We start from the raw sequence: 21,161 nt of genomic DNA, 5'->3' as shown, positions 1-21,161 counted from the left end.
ATGAGAGGGATGCTGGGCCAGAGGGAGTTGAGGGTTCCTGGGACAGATTTGGGGTTTCCTCCTGGCTTTGGGAACCCCACGGTCCCCATTCGCTGTCCCCATTCCCATTGCCGGTCCTTATCCCCAGTCTGGGTCCCCATTCCCGGTCTCCATTCCCGCTCCCTGTCCCCAATACTGGTCCACATTTCGTGTTCCCGGTCCTGGTTCGCATTCCCGGTCCCCATTCCCTGACCCCAGTCCCGCTCCCTGTCCGCACTTCCGGTTCCATTCCCATTCCCGGTCTCCGGTCCCTGTCCCCATTCTCGGTCCTTGTCCCCATTCCCGGTCCCGGTCCCCATTCCCGGTTCCTGTTCCCATTCTCGGGCCCCATTCCCGGTCCCGGTCCCCATTCCCGGTCCCCATTCCCGCTCCGCTCTCCCCGGACGCTGCAGAACCACCCCCAACATGGCGTCACCGAGCAAACCCCGCGCTCCTCCCTCCCACCAATCCGAACGTGCGATCGCTCCCTGATTTGCATAGCCACGCCTTCGCTCCGCGGCTGCTTTTGGGGCCGGCGTTGCCCGGGCCGGACTCGGAGCGGAGGAGGAGCGGGAGGGAGAGGAGGGGGAGAAGGAGGAGGGACAAAGGAAAAGGAGGGACAAAGGAAGAGGAGGGACAAAGGAAGAGGAGGGACAACGGAACAGAAACACGGGGAGGAAGAGGCGCCCCAACACCACGCGGTTCCCGCGCTCCGGCCGCAGCTGCCCCGGCCCCGCCGGCATCGCCGCCCGGAGCCCGCAGGTGAGCGGAGAGGGGGAGCTGGGCCCGACCCCATCGCGGGGGGCTCCGGGAGGGTTTTTGTGGGGGGCAGGGGAGGCAAATCCCATCGTGTCCTTGTCCCCGTGGGGTCAAATCCCATCGTGTCCTTGTCCTTGCTCCCCCCGAGCAGGAGCTGAGCATGGAGAGCAGCGAGGAGCCGGTGGCAGAGGCCGTTTGGAGCGGCTCCACGGCTCGGCAGGGAGAAGCCAACGGGGAGGAGAAGCCGCGGAGATCCCTGAGCAGGAGGGGCTGCAAAGGCAGAGTGCGGGGATCCGAGGGGGAAAGAGCCAGCCTAGGCCATGGAGGGGCTCAGAGATCCGAGCTGGGGCCCCGTGAGCAGCTCCAGGGTGGGGAGGAGAAGCCCCACAAGTGCTCCGAGTGTGGGAAGAGCTTCAAGAGGAGATCCTGCCTGATTGTGCACCAGAGAACCCACACGGGATCTGAGGGGGAAAAACCCAGCCTGGAGCAGGGTCAGAGCTCAGAGCTGGGGGTCCATTAGCAGCTCCATGGTGGGGAGGAGAAGCCCCACAAGTGCTCCGAGTGTGGGAAGAGCTTCAGGTGTAGGTCCAAACTGACTGCCCACCTGAGGAGCCACACCGGGGAGAGTCCCTTTGAATGTGCTGAATGCCATCAGAGGTTTTACACCAAGTCCGATCTCGTCATTCACCAGCGCATTCACACCAACGAGCGGCCATTTTGCTGTCCTGATTGTGGAAACCGATTCAGGGAAAGGTCCAGCCTCGTCGTCCACCAGCGAATCCACACTGGGGAGAAGCCCTATAGGTGTGGGGAGTGTGGGCAGAGCTTTAGACATAGTTCCACCCTTTCAGCCCACCAGAGAACCCACACGGGGGAACGACCCTACGAGTGTGACCAGTGCCAGAAGAGGTTTGTGAGGAGCTCTGAGCTCCTGGTGCACCAGCGCTCACACACGGACGAGAGGCCCTTCCAGTGCCCCGACTGCGCGAAGGGCTTCAACCTCGTCTCCACCCTGAACAGGCACCGGATGATCCACACCGGGGAGAGGCCCTACAAGTGTGATCAGTGCAATAAGAGGTTCCTGACCAGCACCAACCTCCTCCATCACAAGCTCATCCACACCGGGGAGAGGCCGTTCCACTGTCAAGACTGCGGGAAGGGCTTCAGGCAAAAGTCCACTCTGATCACCCACCGGCGCATCCACACTGGGGAGAGACCCCACGAGTGTCCCCAGTGTGGGAAGAGCTTCAGAGCGAGCTCCAGCCTGACTGTGCACCTGAGGAGCCACACCGGGGAGAGGCCCTTTGAGTGTGGGGAGTGCGGGAAGAGTTTCATGTCCAAGTACAAACTGACTTACCACCAGAGGAGCCACACGGGGGAGCGACCCTATGAGTGTGACCAGTGCAAGAAGAGGTTTAGGAGCAGCTCTGAACTCGTGGTGCACCAGCGCTCACACTCAGACGAGAGGCCCTTCCAGTGCCCCGACTGCGGGAAGCGCTTCAAAAGCGTCTCCGAACTCAACCAGCACCGGCGCATCCACACCGGGGAGAGGCCCTACGAGTGTGGTCAGTGCAGGAAACGCTTTCGGAGCAGCTCCAATCTCCTCAGTCACCAGATCACCCACACCGAGGAGAGGCCGTTCCGCTGCCGTGAGTGCGGGAAGGGCTTCAGACGCACGTCCCACCTCAACACCCACCGGCGCATCCACACTGGCGAGGGACTCCAGGAGTGTCCCCAGTGTGGGAAGAGTTTCATCCAGAGCTCCAGCCTGACTGTCCACCTCAGAAGCCACACCGGGGAGAGGCCCTACGAGTGTGATCAGTGCCAGAAGGGCTTTTACACCTCGTCTGATCTCCTTGTCCACCAGCGCATCCACACGGACGAGAGGCCCTTCCGCTGTCCCGATTGTGGGGTGGGATTCAAAGAGAAGTCAACCCTCGTCAAACACAGGAGGATCCACACCGGGGAGAGACCCTACAAGTGCCCCCAGTGTGGGAAGGGCTTCAGAGACAGCTCCAGCCGGACTATCCATCTCAGAAGCCTCACCGAGGAGAGGCCCTACAAGTGTGATCAGTGCCAGAAGGGCTTTAACACCTCGTGTGATCTCCGCATGCACCAGCGCATCCACACGGACGAGAGGCCCTTCCGCTGTCCCGATTGTGGGGTGGGATTCAAGCACAACTCCACCCTCATCGCCCACCGGCGCAGCCACACCGGGGAGAGACCCTACCGGTGTCCCCAGTGTGGGAAGGGCTTCACCAGAAGCAGCAGCATGACCAGACACCAGAAGAGCCAGCACTGAGGGCAGCCCTGGGTGGGAAGAGCTCCGTGCGCTGCTCCAGCTCCATCTCACACGGGAGGATCCGTGCTGGATCATCCCCAGTGAGCCCAGCTGGGCAGAGCCCCCTTGATCCCTGTTGAGAAGACACCTGGCTGGGGGCTCCACATCCTCCTGGCTCCCCGTGGTCACTTGAACTCATCCGCAGTCCAAGATCAGAAATCCATTGTGGAGAGCACATTTGTCAACTTCTGACCCCAGAAAATGTTTTTCTGTCATTTTTTCCGTAATTTTTTCCATGAGGGGGATGCTGGGTCCATGGAGTTGAAGGTGCCTGGGACAGATTTGGGGGCTCCTCAGGGCTTTGGGCACCCCAGGCCCAGCAGCTCCAACTGGGGCAGCAGATCAAGGACCCCCTGCCCTGGCAGTGTCCCCACGTCCTCCTGTCCTGGTTCCTGCTGTCCCCTGTCCAGGATCCGGCTCTCATCCGAGTCCAGATCCCATTCCTGGTTCAATACTTTTCCCTGTCCCATATTCTCTATCTGGATGCCATTCCCATATTCACTGTCCTGTTCCCATTTCCCGATTCCAATCCCCAATTCCCATTTCTCTATTCCCTGTCCCGTTCCCATTTTCTGATTCCTGATCACAATACCAGCCCCTCTCCTGATTCCCAATCCCCGTCCAGTATTCACGCTCCATTTAAATAAAATGTGTCACGGACATATTTCCTTAAAAAATCCTTTCCATAGGATCTTTTTCTCCTGGGAAGCTGAGAGGCCTCAAGAACGAAATTTAAACACTAATTATCTGGTGCTGTAGAATGCAGCAATTTCATCTTTGATTGGTCTTGTGTATGTGTTTGTAATTAATGGCCAGTCAAAGCTCAGCTGTCTCAGACTCTCTGGTCACTCACAAGATTCTTTTATCATTCCTTTCTATTCCTTTCAAGCCTTAATATGAAATCCTTTTCTGTATTCTTTTATTAGAGTTCTAATATAGCATTTTCTTCTAATATAGTATATCGATAATAACATAATAAATGAGCTTTCTGAAAATAAAAACACGGAGTCAAAACTTTAATCTCTTCCCCCATCCTGGGAGCCCTGAGAACACAACAGGGTCCCTTTTCCTTCCTGGTCCCTGTCCCCATTCCTGGTCCCCATTCCCGGTCCCGGTCCCAGCCATGACGTCACCCAGCAAACCCTGCGCTCCTCCCTCCCACCAATCCCAGCGCGCGATCGCTCTCAGATTTGCATAACCACGCCCTCGCTCCCCGCCTGCTTCTGGGTGCCGGAGCCGCCCGGGCCCGACTCGGAGCGGAGGAGGAGCGGGAGGAAGAGGAGGGGGAGAAGAAGGAGAACGAGGAGGGACAAAGGAAGAGGAGGGGCAACGAAACAGAAACACCGGGAGGAAGAACCGTCCCAACACCACGCGGTTCCCGCGCTCCGGCCGCAGCTGCCCCGGCCCCGCCGGCATCGCCGCCCGGAGCCCGCAGGTGAGCGGAGAGGGGGAGCTGGGCCCGACCCCATCGCGGGGGGCTCCGGGAGGGTTTTTGTGGGGGGCAGGGGAGGCAAATCCCATCGTGTCCTTGTCCGCGTGGGGGCAAATCCCATCGTGTCCTTGTCCCCACGGGGGCAAATCCCATCGTGTCCTTGTCCTTGCTCTCCCCGAGCAGGAGTTGAGCATGGAGAGCAGCGAGGAGCCGGTGGCAGAGGCCGTTTGGAGCGGCTCCACGGCTCGGCAGGGAGAAGCCAACGGGGAGGAGAAGCCGCGGAGATCCCTGAGCAGGAGGGGCTGCAAAGGCAGAGCGCGGGGATCCGAGGGGGAAAGAGCCAGCCTGGGCCATGGAGGGGCTCAGAGATCCGAGCTGGGGCCCCGTGAGCAGCTCCAGGGTGGGGAGGAGAAGTCCCACAAGTGCTCGGAATGTGGGAAGAGCTTCAGGTGGAGATCCAAACTGACTGTCCACCTGAGGAGCCACACCGGGGAGAGGCCCTTTGAGTGTGCTGAATGCCATCAGAGGTTTTGCACCAACTCCAATCTCGTCAGTCACCAGAGCATTCACACCAACGAGCGGCCATTTTGCTGTCCCGATTGTGGAAAGGGATTCAGGGAAAAGTCACACCTGGTTATCCACCGACGCATCCACACCGAGGAGAGACCCTATAAGTGCGGGGAATGTGGGAAGGGCTTCACCTTGAGCTCCCATCTCATTGTCCACCACAGGAGCCACACGGGGGAACGACCCTACCAGTGTGACCAGTGCCAGAAGAGCTTTATGAGCAGTGGTGGACTCGTGGTTCACCAGCGCTCACACACGGACGAGAGGCCCTTCCAGTGCCCCGACTGCGGGCAGCGCTTCAACCGCGTCTCCACCCTGAACAGGCACCGGATGATCCACACCGGGGAGAGGCCCTACCAGTGTGGTCAGTGCAGGAAACAGTTTCGGAGCAGCTCCGATCTCCTCAGTCACCAGCTCACCCACACCGAGGAGAGGCCGTTCCACTGCCCTGACTGCGGGAAGGGCTTCAGGCACAACTCTGTCCTCAACAGGCACCGGCGCAGTCACACCGGGGAGGGGCCCTACGAGTGTGATCAGTGCCAGAAGGGCTTTTACACCTCGTCTGAACTCCTCAGGCACCAGCGCATCCACACGGACGAGAGGCCCTTCCGCTGTCCCGATTGTGGGGTGGGATTCCGGTACAACTCTGCCCTCATCATCCACCGGCGCATCCACACTGGAGAGAGACCCTACCAGTGTCCCCAGTGTGGGAAGGGCTTCATTGCAAGCGGCAGCATGACCAAACACCAGAAGAGCCAGCACTGAGGGCAGCCCTGGGTGGGAAGAGCTCCGTGCGCTGATCCAGCTCCATCTCACACGGGAGGATCTGCTCAGGATGGTCCCCAGTGAGTCCAGGAGTGCAGAGCACCCTTCATCCTTGTTTGGAGCACACCTGGCTGGGGGCTCCACATCCACCTGGCTCCTCGTGGCCTGCATTTTCTTTTTATTATTTTTATACACGTTTCTAAATCCGAGGTTAATAATAAAGACATTGAACCAAAATGAGGATGTGGACATGGGGGGATCTTCCAGGGGGTGAGGGACATGCTGGGCCAGAGGGAATTGAGGGTTCCTGGGACAGATTTGGGGTTTCCTCCTGGCTTTTGGAACCCAACGGTCCCGATTCCCTGTCCCCATTCCCATTGCCGGTCCTTATCCCCAGTCTGGGTCCCCATTCCCGGTCTCCATTCCCTGTCCCCATTCCCGGTCCCGGTCCCCAATACTGGTCCCCATTTCGTGTTCCCTTTCCTGGTCCCCATTCCCTGTCCCCAGTCCCGCTCCCTGTCCGCACTTCCGGTTCCATTCCCATTCCCGCTCTCCATTCATTGTCCCGATTCCCGGTCCCCATTCCCGGTTCCTGTTCCTATTCTCTGTCCCCATTCCCGGTCCCCATTCCCGCTCCGCTCTCTCCGGACGTTCAGCACCCCCCCAACAAGGCGTCACCGAGCAAACCCCGCTCACCTCCCTCCCACCAATCCGAACGTGCGATCGCTCCCTGATTTGCATAACCACGCCTTCGCTCCCCGCCTGCTTTTGGGTGCCGGCGCTGCCCGGGCCGGACTCGGAGCGGAGGAGGAGCGGGAGGAAGAGGAGGGGGAGAAGGAGAAGAAGGAAGAGGAGGGACAAAGGAAGAGGAGGGACAACGGAACAGGAACACCGCGGGGAAGAGGCGACCTAACACCACGCGGTTCCCCAGCTCCATCCGCAGCTTCCCCGGCCCCGCCGGCATCGCCGCCCGGAGCCCGCAGGTGAGCGGAGAGGGGGAGCTGGGCCCGACCCCATCGCGGGGGGCTCCGGGAGGGCTTTTGTGGGGAGCAGGGGAGGCAAATCCCATCGTGTCCTTGTCCCCATGGGGGCAAATCCCATCGTGTCCTTGTCCTTGCTCCCCCCGAGCAGGAGCTGAGCATGGAGAGCAGCGAGGAGCCGGTGGCAGAGGCCGTTTGGAGCGGCTCCACGGCTCGGCAGGGAGAAGCCAACGGGGAGGAGAAGCCGCGGAGATCCCTGAGCAGGAGGGGCTGCAAAGGCAGAGCGCGGGGATCCGAGGGGGAAAGAGCCAGCCTGGGCCATGGAGGAGCACAGAGATCCGAGCTGGGGCCCCGTGAGCAGCTCCAGGGAGGGGAGGAGAAGCCCCACAAGTGCTCCGAGTGTGGGAAGAGCTTCAAGCAGAGATGCTACCTCATGCGTCATTGCAGAATCCACACGGGGGAACGACCGTACGAGTGTGATGTGTGCAACAAGATGTTCTTGAGCAGCTCCAATCTTCGTAGTCACCAGTGGGTTCACACCGAGGAGCGGCCGTTCTGCTGTCCTGATTGTGGGAAGGGATTCAGACACAAGTCCGACCTCATCGTCCACCAGCGTATCCACACCAGGGAGAGGCCCTATGAGTGTCCACAGTGTGGGAAGAGATTCAGAAAGAGGTCCAGCCTGACTGTCCACCTGAGGAGCCACACCGGGGAGAGGCCCTTTGAGTGTGATGAATGCCATCAGAGGTTTTACAGCAGCGCCCATCTGGTCCGTCACCAGCGCATTCACACCAACGAGCGGCCATTTTGCTGTCCTGATTGTGGAAAGGCATTCAGGGAAAGGTCCAGCCTCGTGATCCACCAGCGAATCCACACCGGGGAGAAGCCCTATGAGTGTGGGGAGTGTCGGAAGAGCTTTAGAGATAGCTCCACCCTTTCAGCCCACCTGAGGAGCCACACGGGGGAACGACCCTACGAGTGTGACCAGTGCCAGAAGAGCTTTATGAGCAGCTCTGATCTCCTGGTGCACCAGCGCTCACACACGGACGAGAGGCCCTTCCAGTGCCCCGACTGCGGGAAGCGCTTCAACCGCGTCTCCACCCTGAACAAGCACCGGCGCATTCACACCGGGGAGAGGCCCTACGAGTGTGGTCAGTGCAGGAAACAGTTTCGGAGCAGCTCCGATCTCCTCACTCACCAGCTCATTCACAGTGAGGAGAGGCCGTTCCACTGCCGTGACTGCGGGAAGGGCTTCAGGCGCAACTCTGCCCTCAACAAGCACCGGCGCAGGCACACGGGGGAGAGACCCTACAAGTGTGATCAGTGCCAGAAGGGCTTTTACTCCTCGTCTGAACTCCTCCTTCACCAGCGCATCCACACGGACGAGAGGCCCTTCCGCTGTCCCGAATGTGGGGTGGGATACAAGCACAACTCTGCCCTCATCGTCCACCAGCGCATCCACACCGGGGAGAGACCCTACCAGTCTCCCCGGTGTGGGAAGAGCTTCACCACAAGCAGCACCATGACCAAACACCAGAAGAGCCCGCCCTGAGGGCAGCCCTGGGTAGGAAGAGCTCCGTGCGCTGCTCCAGCTCCATCTCACACGGGAGGATCTGGTCTGGATGGTCCCCAGTGAGCCCAGGTGGGCAGAGCCCCCTTGACTCCTGCTTGCAGCACACCTGGCTGGGGGCTCCACATCCACCTGGCTCCTCGTGGCCTGGATTTTCTTTTTATTTCTCTTTGTTGTTTTCATAAACCTTTCTAAGTCCGAGGCTAATAATAAAGACTTTGAACCAAGACGAGGATGTGGACATGGGAGGATCTTCGGGGGGATGAGGGGTATGCTGGGCCAGAGGGAGTTGAGGGTTCCTGGGACAGATTTGGTGCTTCCCCAGAACTTAGGGCTCCCCATGGTCCCCATTCCCTGTCCCCATTTCCATTCCCGCTCCTTATCCCCAATCTGTCTCCCTAATACTGGTCCCCATTCCCTGTTCCCATTCCCTGTCCCCAGTCCCGCTCCCTGTCCGCATTTCCGGTTCCATTCCCATTACCAGTCCCCATTCCTTGTCCCGATTGCCGGTCCCTGTTCCCATTCCCGGTCTCCATTCCCGGCCGCTGTCTCCGGACGCTCCAACTCCCCCCCCGCAGTGACGTCACGGAGAAAACCCCGCGCTCCACCCTCCCACCAATCCCAGCGCGCGATCGCTCTCTGATTTGCATAATCACGCCCTTCTTCCCCGCCGGCTTTTGGGGGCCGGCGCTGCCCGGGCCGGACTCGGAGCTGAGGAGGAGCGGGAGGAAGAGGAGGGGGAGGAGGAGGAAGAGGAGGAGGGACAAAGGAAGGGAAGGGACAAAGGAACAGAAACACCGGGAGGAAGAGGCGCCCCAACACCACGCGGTTCCCCCGCTCCGGCCGCAGCTGCCCCGGCCCCGCCGGCATCGCCGCCCGGAGCCCGCAGGTGAGCGGAGAGGGGGAGCTGGGCCCGACCCCATCGCGGGGGGCTTCGGGAGGGTTTTTGTGGGGCAGGGGAGGCAAATCCCATCGTGTCCTTGTCCCCGTGGGGGCAAATCCCATGGTGTCCTTGTCCCCGTGGGGGCAAATCCGATCGTGTCCTTGTCCCCATAGCGGCAAATCCCATCGTGTCCTTGTCCCCATGGGGGCAAATCCCATCGTGTCCTTGTCCCCGTGGGGGCAAATCCCATCGTGTCCTTGTCCCCACGGGGGCAAATCCCATCGTTTCCTTGTCCTTGCTCCCCCGAGCAGGAGCTGAGCATGGAGAGCAGCGAGGAGCCGGTGGCAGAGGCCGTTTGGAGCGGCTCCACGGCTCGGCAGGGAGAAGCCAACGGGGAGGAGAAGCCCCACAAGTGCTCCGAGTGTGGGAAGAGCTTCAAGAGGAGATCCTGCCTGATTGTGCACCAGAGAACCCACACGGGATCTGAGGGGGAAAAACCCAGCCTGGAGCAGGGTCAGAGCTCAGAGCTGGGGGTCCAAGAGCAGCTCCAGGATGGGGAGGAGAAGCCCCACAAGTGCTCCGAGTGTGGGAAGAGCTTCAGGTGGAGATCCAAACTGAATGCCCACCTGAGGAGCCACACCGGGGAGAGGCCCTTTGAGTGTGATGAATGCCATCAGAGGTTTTGCACCAACTCCAGTCTTGTCAGTCACCAGAGCATTCACACCATCGAGCGGCCATTTTGCTGTCCCGATTGTGGAAAGGGATTCAGGGAAAAGTCACACCTGGTTATCCACCGACGCATCCACACCGAGGAGAGACCCTATAAGTGCGGGGAATGTGGGAAGGGCTTCACCTTGAGCTCCCACCTCATTGTCCACGACAGGAGCCACACGGGGGAACGACCCTACGAGTGTCACCAGTGCAAGAAAAGATTTATGAGCAGCTCTGAACTCGTGGGGCACCAGCGCTCACACACGGACGAGAGGCCCTTCCAGTGCCCCGACTGCGGGAAGGGCTTCAAAAGCGTCTCCCACCTCAAAAGGCACCGGCACATCCACACCTGGGAGAGGCCCTACGAGTGTGATCAGTGCCAGAAGAGGTTCCTGAGCAGCTCCAATCTCCTCAGTCACCAGCTCATCCACACCGAGGAGAGGCCGTTCCACTGTCGTGACTGCGGGCAGGGATTCAGGCACAAGTGTGCCCTCATCGTCCACCGGCGCATTCACACCGGGGAGAGACCCCACGAGTGTCCCCAGTGTGGGAAGGTCTTCACCTCCAGCTCCAACCTGACTGTCCACCTGAGGAGCCACACTGGGGAGAGGCCCTATGAGTGTCCCCAGTGTGGGAAGAGTTTCACCCAGAGCTCCAGGCTTACTGTCCACCTGAGGAGCCACACCGGGGAGAGGCCCTACGAGTGTGATCAGTGCCAGAAGGGCTTTTACTCCTCATCTGATCTCCTCAAGCACCAGCGCATCCACACGGACGAGAGGCCCTTCCGCTGTCCCGATTGTGGGGTGGGATTCAAAGAGAAGTCAACCCTTGTCACACACAGGAGGATCCACACCGGGGAGAGACCCTACAAGTGCCCCCAGTGTGGGAAGGGCTTCATAGACAGCTCCAGCCTGACTGTCCACCTCAGAAGCCACACTGGGGAGAGGCCCTACAAATGTGATCAGTGCCAGAAGAGCTTTTACACCTCGTCTGAACTCCTCCTTCACCAGCGCATCCACACGGACGAGAGGCCCTTCCGCTGTCTCGATTGTGGGGTGGGATTCAGGCACAACTCTGCCCTAATCGTCCACCGGCGCATCCACACCGGGGAGAGACCCTACCAGTGTCCCCAGTGTGGGAAGGGCTTCACCACAAGCGGCAGAATGACCAAACACCAGAAGAGCCAGCACTGAGGGCAGCCCTGGGTGGGAAGAGCTCCGTGCGCTGCTCCAGCTCCATCCCCCCCTGGATGGTCTGTGCTGGGTGATCCCCAGTGAGCCCCTGTGGGAAGAGCCCAGGTGATCCCAGTTTGGAGGACACCTGGCTGGAGGCTCCACATCCACCTGGCTACTCGTAGCCTGGATTTTGGTTTTTTTTCTCTTTGTTATTTTTCTACACGTTTTTAAATCCAAGATTAATAATAAAGACATCTAAAAAAGATGAGGATGTGGACATGGGGGGATCTTCAGGGGGATGAGGAGGATGCTGGGGCAGAGGGAGTTGAGGGTTCCTGGGACAGATTTGGGGTTTCCTCCTGGCTTTGGGAACCCTACGGTCCCCATTCGCTGTTCCCATTGCCGGTCCTTATCCCCAGTCTGGGTCCCCATTCCCGGTCTCCATTCCCGCTCCCTGTCCCCAATACTGGTCCACATTTCGTGTTCCCGTTCCTGGTTCGCATTCCCGGTCCCCATTCCCTGTCCCCAGTCCCGCTCCCTGTCCGCACTTCCGGTTCCATTCCCATTCCCGGTCTCCGGTCCCTGTCCCCATTCTCGGTCCTTGTCCCCATTCCCGGTCCCGGTCCCCATTCCCGGTTCCTGTTCCCATTCTCGGGCCCCATTCCCGGTCCCGGTCCCCATTCCCGGTCCCCATTCCCGCTCCGCTCTCCCCGGACGCTGCAGAACCACCCCCAACATGGCGTCACCGAGCAAACCCCGCGCTCCTCCCTCCCACCAATCCGAACGTGCGATCGCTCCCTGATTTGCATAGCCACGCCTTCGCTCCGCGGCTGCTTTTGGGGCCGGCGTTGCCCGGGCCGCACTCGGAGCGGAGGAGGAGCGGGAGGGAGAGGAGGGGGAGAAGGAGGAGGGACAAAGGAAAAGGAGGGACAAAGGAAGAGGAGGGACAACGGAACAGAAACACGGGGAGGAAGAGGCGCCCCAACACCACGCGGTTCCCCCGCTCCGGCCGCAGCTGCCCCGGCCCCGCCGGCATCGCCGCCCGGAGCCCGCAGGTGAGCGGAGAGGGGGAGCTGGGCCCGACCCCATCGCGGGGGGCTCCGGGAGGGTTTTTGTGGGGGGCAGGGGAGGCAAATCCCATCGTGTCCTTGTCCCCGTGGGGGCAAATCCCATCGTGTCCTTGTCCCCGTGGGGGCAAATCCCATCGTGTTCTTTTTCCCCACGGGGGCAAATCCCATCGTGTCCTTGTCCTTGCTCCCCCCGAGCAGGAGCTGAGCATGGAGAGCAGCGAGGAGCCGGTGGCAGAGGCCGTTTGGAGCGGCTCCACGGCTCGGCAGGGAGAAGCCAACGGGGAGGAGAAGCCGCGGAGATCCCTGAGCAGGAGGGGCTGCAAAGGCAGAGCGCGGGGATCCGAGGGGGAAAGAGCCAGCCTGGGCCATGGAGGGGCTCAGAGATCCGAGCTGGGGCCCCGTGAGCAGCTCCAGGGAGGGGAGGAGAAGCCCCACAAGTGCTCCGAGTGTGGGAAGAGCTTCAAGAGGAGATCCTGCCTGATTGTGCACCAGAGAACCCACACGGGATCTGAGGGGGAAAAACCCAGCCTGGAGCAGGGTCAGAGGTCAGAGCTGGGGGTCCAAGAGCAGCTCCAGGGTGGGGAGGAGAAGCCCCACAAGTGCTCGGAATGTGGGAAGAGCTTCAGGTGTAGGTCCAAACTGACTGTCCACCTGAGGAGCCACACCGGGGAGAGGCCCTTTGAATGTGCTGAATGCCATCAGAGGTTTTACACCAAGGCCGATCTCGTCATTCACCAGCGCATTCACACCAACGAGCGGCCATTTTGCTGTCCTGATTGTGGAAAGGGATTCAGGGAAAGGTCCAGCCTCGTCATCCACCAGCAAATCCACACCGGGGAGAAGCCCTATGAGTGTGGGGAGTGTGGGCAGAGCTTTAGACATAGTTCCAGCCTTTCAGCCCACCAGAGAACCCACACGGGGGAACGACCCTACGAGTGTGACCAGTGCCAGAAGAGGTTTTTGAGGAGCTCTGAGCTCCTGGTGCACCAGCGCTCACACACGGACGAGAGGCCCTTCCAGTGCCCCGACTGCGGGAAGGGCTTCAACCTCGTCTCCACCCTGAACAGGCACCGGATGATCCACACCGGGGAGAGGCCCTACGAGTGTCCCCAGTGTGGGAAGAGCTTCAGACACAGCTCCACCCTGACTGCCCACCTGAGGAGCCACACCGGGGAGAGGCCCTTTGAGTGTGGGGAGTGTGGGAAGAGCTACACGTCCAAGTCCCACCTGACTTACCACCAGAGGAGGCACACGCCGGTGCGACCCTACGAGTGTGATCAGTGCCAGAAGAGGTTTGTGAGCAGCTCTGATCTCGTGGGGCACCAGCGCTCACACACGGACGAGAGGCCCTTCCAGTGCCCCGACTGCGGGATGGGCTTCAAAAGCGTCTCCGACCTCAACCAGCACCGGCGCATCCACACCGGGGAGAGGCCCTACGAGTGTGGTCAGTGCAGGAAACGGTTTCGGAGCAGCTCCAATCTCCTCAGTCACCAGATCACCCACACCGAGGAGAGGCCGTTCCACTGCCGTGAGTGCGGGAAGGGCTTCAGACGCAAGTCCCACCTCAACACCCACCGGCGCATCCACACTGGCGAGGGACCCCAGGAGTGTCCCCAGTGTGGGAAGAGCTTCAGAACGAGGTCCACCCTGACTGCCCACCTGAGGAGCCACACTGGGGAGAGGCCCTACGAGTGTGATCAGTGCGGGAAGAGTTTCACCCATAGCTCCCATCTGACTGTCCACCAGCGCATCCACAGCGGGGAGAGGCCCTACAAGTGTGATCAGTGCCAGAAGAGGTTTCTGAGGAGCACTGATCTCCTCTGTCACCAGCTCATCCACATCGAGGAGAAGCCGTTCTACTGCCATGACTGCGGGAAGGGCTTCGTTCACAAAAGCAACCTCATGGTCCACCGGCGCATCCACACCGGGGAGAGACCCTACCAGTGTCCGCAGTGTGGGAAGAGCTTCACCAACAACTCCACCCTGGTCACCCACCAGATGATCCACACCGGGGAGAGGCCCCACGAGTGTGGGGAGTGCGGGAAGAGCTTCATTTACAAGTCCCACCTGATTTACCACCAGAGGAGCCACACTGGGGAACGACCCTACGAGTGTGATCAGTGCAAGAAGAGCTTCCAGAGCAGCTCCCATCTGCGCATGCACCAGCGCATCCACACCGAGGAGAGGCCGTTCCGCTGCCCTGATTGTGGGAACAGCTTCAAGCACAACTCTGAATTCGTCGCCCACCAGCGCATCCACAGCGAGAAGAGGCCCTACAAGTGTGATCAGTGCAAGAAGAGGTTTCTGAGGAGCGCTGATCTCCTCCGTCACCAGCTCATCCACCTCGAGGAGAAGCCGTTCCAATGCCGTGACTGCGGGAAGGGCTTCGTTCAGAACAGCAACCTCATCGTCCACCGGCGCATCCACACTGGGGAGAGACCCTACGAATGCAATCAGTGTGGCAAGAGCTTTCCTCAAATCTCCAGCTTGACCAGACACCAAAAGAGCAAGCACCATGGGCAGCCCTTGGTGGGAAGAGCTCCGTGCGCTGCTCCAGCTCCATCTCACACGGGAGGATCTGCCCTGGATGGTCCCCAGTGAGCCCAGGTGGGCAGAGCCCCCTTGATCCTTGTTTGGAGCACACCTGGCTGGGGGCTCCACATCCTCCTGGCTCCCCGTGGTCACCTGAGCTCATCCGCAGTCCAAGATCAGAAATCCATTATGGAGAGCACATTTGTCGACTTCTGACCCCAGAAAAAGTTTTTCTGTCATTTTTTCCGTAATTTTTTCCATGAGGGGAATGCTGGGTCCATGGAGTTGAGGGTGCCTGGGACAGATTTGGGGGCTCCTCAGGGCTTTGGGCACCCCAGGCCCAGCAGCTCCATCTGGGGCAGCAGATCAAGGACCCCCTGCCCTGGCAGTGTCCCCACGTCCTCCCGTCCTGGTTCCTGCTGTCCCCTGTCCAGGATCCTGCTCTCATCCGAGTCCAGATCCCATTCCTGTCTCAATACTTGTCTCTCTCCCATATTCTCTATCTGGTTGGAATTCCCGAATTCCCTGTCCTGTGCCCATTTTCCTATTCTAGTCCCCAATTCCCATTTCTCTATTCCCTGTCCCGTTCCCATTTTCTTATTCCTGATCCCAATTCCCATTTCTCTATTCCCTGTCCTTTTCCCCTTTTCCTATTCCAGTCCCCAATTCCCATTTCTCTATTCCCTGTCCCCTTCCCATTTTCTGATTCCTGATCACAATTCCGGCCCCTCTCCTGATTCCCAATCCCAGTCCAGTATTCACGCTCCATTTAAATAAAATGTGTCATGGACATATTTTATTAAAAAATCCTTTCCTTAGGATCTTTTTCTCCTGAGAAGCTGAATGGCCTCTAAAATTAAGCTATAAACACTAATTATCTGGTGCTGTGGAATGCAGCAATTTCATCTTTGATTGGTCTAGTGAGGTTGTTGCTAATGAAGGACCAATCACAGTTTAGCTGTCTTGAAATTTGGTTACTCACAAGATTTTATGATCATTGTTTCTTATTATTTTCTAGCTTTCTGATGAAATCTTAGTTTTCTATTACTTTCATATACCTTTAATATAGCATTTTCTTTTAGTGTACTATGTATATCATAAAATAATAAATCGTCTTTCTGAAAATAAAAACACGGAGTCAAAATTTTCATCCCTCCCTCATCTTGGGACCCCTGAGACCACCACAGGGTCCCTTTTCCGTTCCTGGTCCCCATTCCCATTCGCGGTCCCCTCCAGCCATGACGTCACCGAGCAAACCCCGCGCTCCTCCCTCCCACCAATCTCAGCGCGCGATCGCTCCCTGATTTGCATAACCACGCCCTTCTTCCCCGCCTGCTTTTGGGTGCCGGCGCTGCCCGGGCCGGACTCGGAGTGGAGGAGGAGCGGGAGGAAGAGGAGGGGGAGAAGGAGGAGGAGGAAGAGGAGGGACAAAAGAAGAGGAGGGACAACGGAACAGGAACACCGGGAGGAAAAGGCGCCCCAACACCGCGCGGTTCCCGCGCTCCGGCCGCAGCTGCCCCGGCCCCGCCGGCATCGCCGCCCGGAGCCCGCAGGTGAGCGGAGAGGGGGAGCTGGGCCCGACCCCATGGCGGGGGGCTCCGGGAGGGTTTTTGTGGGGGGCGGGAGAGGCAAATCCCATCGTGTCCTTGTCCCCATGCGGGCAAATCCCATCGTGTCCTTGTCCCCATGGGGGCAAATCCCATCGTGTCCTTGTCCCCGTGGCGGCAAATCCCATCGTGTCCTTCTCCACAGGGGAGGCAAATCCCATCGTGTCCTTGTCCCCATGGGGGCAAATCCCACCGTGTCCTTGTCCTTGCTCCCCCCGAGCAGGAGCTGAGCATGGAGAGCAGCGAGGAGCCGGTGGCAGAGGCCGTTTGGAGCGGCTCCACGGCTCGGCAGGGAGAAGCCAACGGGGAGGAGAAGCCCCACAAGTGCTCCGAGTGTGGGAAGAGCTTCAAGAGGAGATCCTGCCTGATTGTGCACCAGAGAACCCACACGGGATCTGAGGAGGAAAAACCCAGCCTGGAGCAGGGTCAGAGCTCAGAGCTGGGGGTCCAAGAGCAGCTCCAGGGTGGGGAGGAGAAGCCCCACAAGTGCTCCGAGTGTGGGAAGAGCTTCAGGTGTAAGTCCAAACTGAATGCCCACCTGAGGAGCCACACCGGGGAGAGGCCCTTTGAGTGTGCTGAATGCCATCAGAGGTTTTACGGCAGCGTCCATCTGGTCAGTCACCAGCGCATTCACACCAACGAGCGGCCATTTTGCTGTCCCGGTTGTGGAAAGGGATTCAGGCAAAAGTCACACCTGGTTATCCACCGACGCATCCACACCGAGGAGAGACCCTATAAGTGTGGGGAGTGTGGGAAGGGCTTCACCTTGAGCTCCCATCTCATTGTCCACCACAGGAGCCACACGGGGGAACGACCCTACGAGTGTGACCAGTGCCAGAAGAGGTTTATGAGCAGCTCTGATCTCCTGGTGCACCAGCGCTCACACAGGGACGAGAGGCCCTTCCAGTGCCCCGACTGCGGGAAGGGCTTCAACCGTGTCTCCACCATGAACAGGCACCGGATGATCCACACCGGGGAGAGGCCCTACGAGTGTGATCAGTGCGAGAAAAGGTTTGACAGGTCCTCCCATCTCCTCCGTCACCAGCTCATTCACACCGAGGTGAGGCCTTTCTACTGCCCTGACTGCGGAAAGGGCTACAAGAACAACAGCAACCTCATCACCCACCAGCGTATCCACACTGGGGAGAGACCCTACAAGTGTGATCACTGTGGGAAGGGCTTCAGAGACAACTCCAACCTGACTGCCCACCTGAGGAGCCACACCGGGGAGGGGCCCTACGAGTGTGATCCGTGCCAGAAGAGGTTCCTGAGCAGCTCTGAGCTCCGCCGTCACCAACGCAGTCACACCGGGGAGAGGCCCTTCCGCTGTCCCGATTGTGGGGTGGGATTCAAGCAGAACTGTGCCCTCATCGTCCACCGGCGCATCCACACCGGGGAGAGACCCTACCAGTGTCCCCAGTGTGGGAAGGGCTTCACCACAAGCAGCAGCATGACCAGACACCAGAAGAGGCAGCACTGAGGGCAGCCCTGGTTGGGAAGAGCTCCGTGCGCTGCTCCAGCTCCATCTCACACGGGAGGATCTGGTCTGGATGGTCCCCAGTGAGCCCAGGTGGGCAGAGCCCCCTTGATCCTTGTTTGGAGGACACCCGGCTGGGGGCTCCACATCCACCTGGCTCCTCGTGGCTTGCATTTTCTTTTTGTTATTTTTATACACGTTTCTAAATGCGAGGTTAATAATAAAGACATTGAACCAAAATGAGGATGTGGACATGGGGGCATCTTACAGGGGGTGAGGGACATGCTGGGCTAGAGGGAGTTGAGAGTTCCTGGGACAGATTTGGGGCTTCCTTAGGACTTTGGGAACCCCACGGTCGCCATTCCCTGTCCTCATTTCTATTACCGCTCCTTAATTCCAGTCTGTGTCCCTAATACTGGTCCCCATTCCCTGTTCCCATTCCCTGTCCCCAATCCTGCTCCCTGTCCGCATTCCCGGTTCCATTCCCAGTCCCCATTCCTTGTCCCGATTCCCGGTCCCCGTTCCCATTCCCGGTCCCCATTCCCGGCCGCTGTCTCCGGACGCTCCAACTCCCCCCCGCAGTGACGTCACGGAGAAAACCCCGCGCTCCACCCTCCCACCAATCCCAGCGCGCGACCGCTCTCTGATTTGCATAATCACGCCCTTCTTCCCCGCCGGCTTTTGGGGGCCGGCGCTGCCCGGGCCGGACTCGGAGCTGAGGAGGAGCGGGAGGAAGAGGAGGGAGAGGAGGAGGAGGGACAAAGGAAAAGGACGGACAAAGGAAGAGGAGGGACAACGGAACAGGAACACCGGGAGGAAGAGGCGCCCCAACACCACGCGGTTCCCCCGCTCCGGCCGCAGCTGCCCCGGCCCCGCCGGCATCGCCGCCCGGAGCCCGCAGGTGAGCGGAGAGGGGGAGCTGGGCCCGACCCCATCGCGGGGGGCTCCGGGAGGGTATTTGTGGGGGGCAGGGGAGGCAAATCCCATCGTGTCCTTGTCCCCGTGGGCTCAAATGCCATCGTGTCCTTGTCCCCATGGGGGCAAATCCCATCGTGTCCTTGTCCCCGTGGGGGCAAATCCCATCGTGTCCTTGTCCTTGCTCCCCCCGAGCAGGAGCTGAGCATGGAGAGCAGCGAGGAGCCGGTGGCAGAGGCCGTTTGGAGCGGCTCCACGGCTCGGCAGGGAGAAGCCAACGGGGAGGAGAAGCCGCGGAGATCCCTGAGCAGGAGGGGCTGCAAAGGCAGAGCGCGGGGATCCGAGGGGGAAAGAGCCAGCCTGGGCCATGGAGGGGCTCAGAGATCCGAGCTGGGGCCCCGTGAGCAGCTCCAGGGTGGGGAGGAGAAGCCCCACAAGTGCTCCGAGTGTGGGAAGAGCTTCAAGAGGAGATCCTGCCTGATTGTGCACCAGAGAACCCACACGGGATCTGAGGGGGAAAAACCCAGCCTGGAGCAGGGTCAGAGCTCGGAGCTGGGGGTCCAAGAGCCGCTCCAGGGTGGGGAGGAGAAGCCCCACAAGTGCTCGGAATGTGGGAAGAGCTTCAGGTGGAGATCCAAACTGACTGTCCACCTGAGGAGCCACACCGGGGAGAGGCCCTTTGAGTGTGCTGAATGCCATCAGAGGTTTTGCACCAACTCCAATCTCGTCAGTCACCAGAGCATTCACACCAACGAGCGGCCATTTTGCTGTCCCGATTGTGGAAAGGGATTCAGGGAAAAGTCACACCTGGTTATCCACCGACGCATCCACACCGAGGAGAGACTCTATAAGTGCGGGGAATGTGGGAAGGGCTTCACCTTGAGCTCCCATCTCATTGTCCACCACAGGAGCCACACGGGGGAACGACCCTACCAGTGTGACCAGTGCCAGAAGAGCTTTATGAGCAGTGGTGGACTCGTGGTTCACCAGCGCTCACACACGGACGAGAGGCCCTTCCAGTGCCCCGACTGCGGGCAGCGCTTCAACCGCGTCTCCACCCTGAACAGGCACCGGATGATCCACACCGGGGAGAGGCCCTACGAGTGTGATCAGTGCAGGAAACAGTTTCGGAGCAGCTCCGATCTCCTCAGTCACCAGCTCATCCACACCGAGGAGAGGCCGTTCCACTGCCCTGACTGCGGGAAGGGCTTCAGGCACAACTCTGTCCTCAACAGGCACCGGCGCAGGCACACCGGGGAGGGGCCCTACGAGTGTGATCAGTGCCAGAAGGGCTTTTACACCTCGTCTGAACTCCTCAGGCACCAGCGCATTCACACGGACGAGAGGCCCTTCCGCTGTCCCGAATGTGGGGTGGGATTCCGGTACAACTCTGCCCTCATCATCCACCGGCGCATCCACACTGGAGAGAGACCCTACCAGTGTCCCCACTGTGGGAAGGGCTTCATTGCAAGCGGCAGCATGACCAAACACCAGAAGAGCCAGCACTGAGGGCAGCCCTGGGTGGGAAGAGCTCCGTGCGCTGCTCCAGCTCCATCTCACACGGGAGGATCTGCTCAGGATGGTCCCCAGTGAGTCCAGGAGTGCAGAGCCCCCTTGATCCTTGTTTGGAGGACACCCGGCTGGGGGCTCCACATCCACCTGGCTCCTCGTGGCCTGCATTTTCTTTTTATTATTTTTATACACGTTTCTAAATCCGAGGTTAATAATAAAGACGTTGAACCAAGATGAGGATGTTGACATGGGGGGATCTTCCAGGGGGTGAGGGACATGCTGGGCTAGAGGGAGTTGAGAGTTCCTGGGACAGATTTGGGGCTTCCTTAGGACTTTGGGAACCCCACGGTCGCCATTCCCTGTCCTCATTTCCATTACCACTCCCTAATTCCAGTCTGGGTTCTCAATAGTGGTCCCCCTTCCCTGTCCCCATTTCCTCTCCCTGTCCTCAATACTGGTCCCTATTCCCTGTCCCCAATCCCGCTCCCTGTCCGCATTTCCGGTTCCATTAGCATTACAAGTCCCCATTCATTGTCCCGATTCCCGGTCCCTGTTCCCATTCCCGGTCCCCATTCCCGGCCGCTGTCTCCGGACGCTCCAACTCCCCCCCCGCAGTGACGTCACGGAGAAAACCCCGCGCTCCACCCTCCCACCAATCCCAGCGCGCGATCGCTCTCTGATTTGCATAACCACGCCCTCCTTCGCCGCCGGCTTTTGGGGGCCGGCGCTGCCCGGGCCGGACTGGGAGCTGAGGAGGAGCGGGAGGAAGAGGAGGGGGAGGAGGAGGAGGGACAAAGGAAAAAGAGGGACAACGAAACAGAAACACCGGGAGGAAGAGGCGCCCCAA

General features: G+C 59.8%; 5 protein-coding genes across 5 annotated transcripts; all 5 read left to right on the top strand.

Annotated features, from left to right (window-relative positions):
* LOC141725977 (uncharacterized) lies at window positions 1–4,119 on the top strand. The gene is made up of 2 exons (XM_074530141.1): window positions 1–33; window positions 1,301–4,119. Exons 1-2 carry the CDS (start codon window positions 1–3, stop codon window positions 3,077–3,079), a joined length of 1,812 nt encoding a protein of 603 aa, XP_074386242.1. The 3' UTR covers window positions 3,080–4,119.
* Window positions 4,120–4,257: 138 nt separating this feature from the next.
* On the top strand, window positions 4,258–8,659 carry LOC141725976 (uncharacterized). The gene is made up of 3 exons (XM_074530139.1): window positions 4,258–4,553; window positions 4,734–5,879; window positions 6,885–8,659. Exons 2-3 carry the CDS (start codon window positions 4,743–4,745, stop codon window positions 8,412–8,414), a joined length of 2,667 nt encoding a protein of 888 aa, XP_074386240.1. The 5' UTR covers window positions 4,258–4,553; window positions 4,734–4,742; the 3' UTR covers window positions 8,415–8,659.
* Window positions 8,660–9,464: 805 nt separating this feature from the next.
* Window positions 9,465–11,443, top strand: LOC141726063 (uncharacterized). The gene has a single exon (XM_074530356.1). The coding sequence runs from the start codon at window positions 9,636–9,638 to the stop codon at window positions 11,217–11,219; it is 1,584 nt and encodes a 527-aa protein (XP_074386457.1). The 5' UTR covers window positions 9,465–9,635; the 3' UTR covers window positions 11,220–11,443.
* An 898-nt stretch (window positions 11,444–12,341) lies between these two features.
* Window positions 12,342–18,329, top strand: LOC141726121 (uncharacterized). Its single transcript, XM_074530446.1, has 2 exons — window positions 12,342–14,714; window positions 16,893–18,329. The coding sequence occupies exons 1-2, from the start codon at window positions 12,479–12,481 to the stop codon at window positions 17,888–17,890; spliced, it is 3,234 nt and encodes a 1,077-aa protein (XP_074386547.1). The 5' UTR covers window positions 12,342–12,478; the 3' UTR covers window positions 17,891–18,329.
* A 579-nt stretch (window positions 18,330–18,908) lies between these two features.
* On the top strand, window positions 18,909–20,311 carry LOC141725975 (uncharacterized). The gene has a single exon (XM_074530138.1). It carries the CDS (start codon window positions 19,010–19,012, stop codon window positions 20,309–20,311), a length of 1,302 nt encoding a protein of 433 aa, XP_074386239.1. The 5' UTR covers window positions 18,909–19,009.
* The last annotated feature ends 850 nt before the right edge of the window (window positions 20,312–21,161 follow it).

This window comes from Zonotrichia albicollis, chromosome 32, assembly GCF_047830755.1.
Source record: "Zonotrichia albicollis isolate bZonAlb1 chromosome 32, bZonAlb1.hap1, whole genome shotgun sequence".
NCBI classification, from domain to species: Eukaryota; Metazoa; Chordata; class Aves; order Passeriformes; family Passerellidae; genus Zonotrichia; species Zonotrichia albicollis.
The sequence above is the reverse complement of the archived record's forward strand: the minus strand, read 5'-3'. Positions and strand labels throughout refer to the sequence as shown.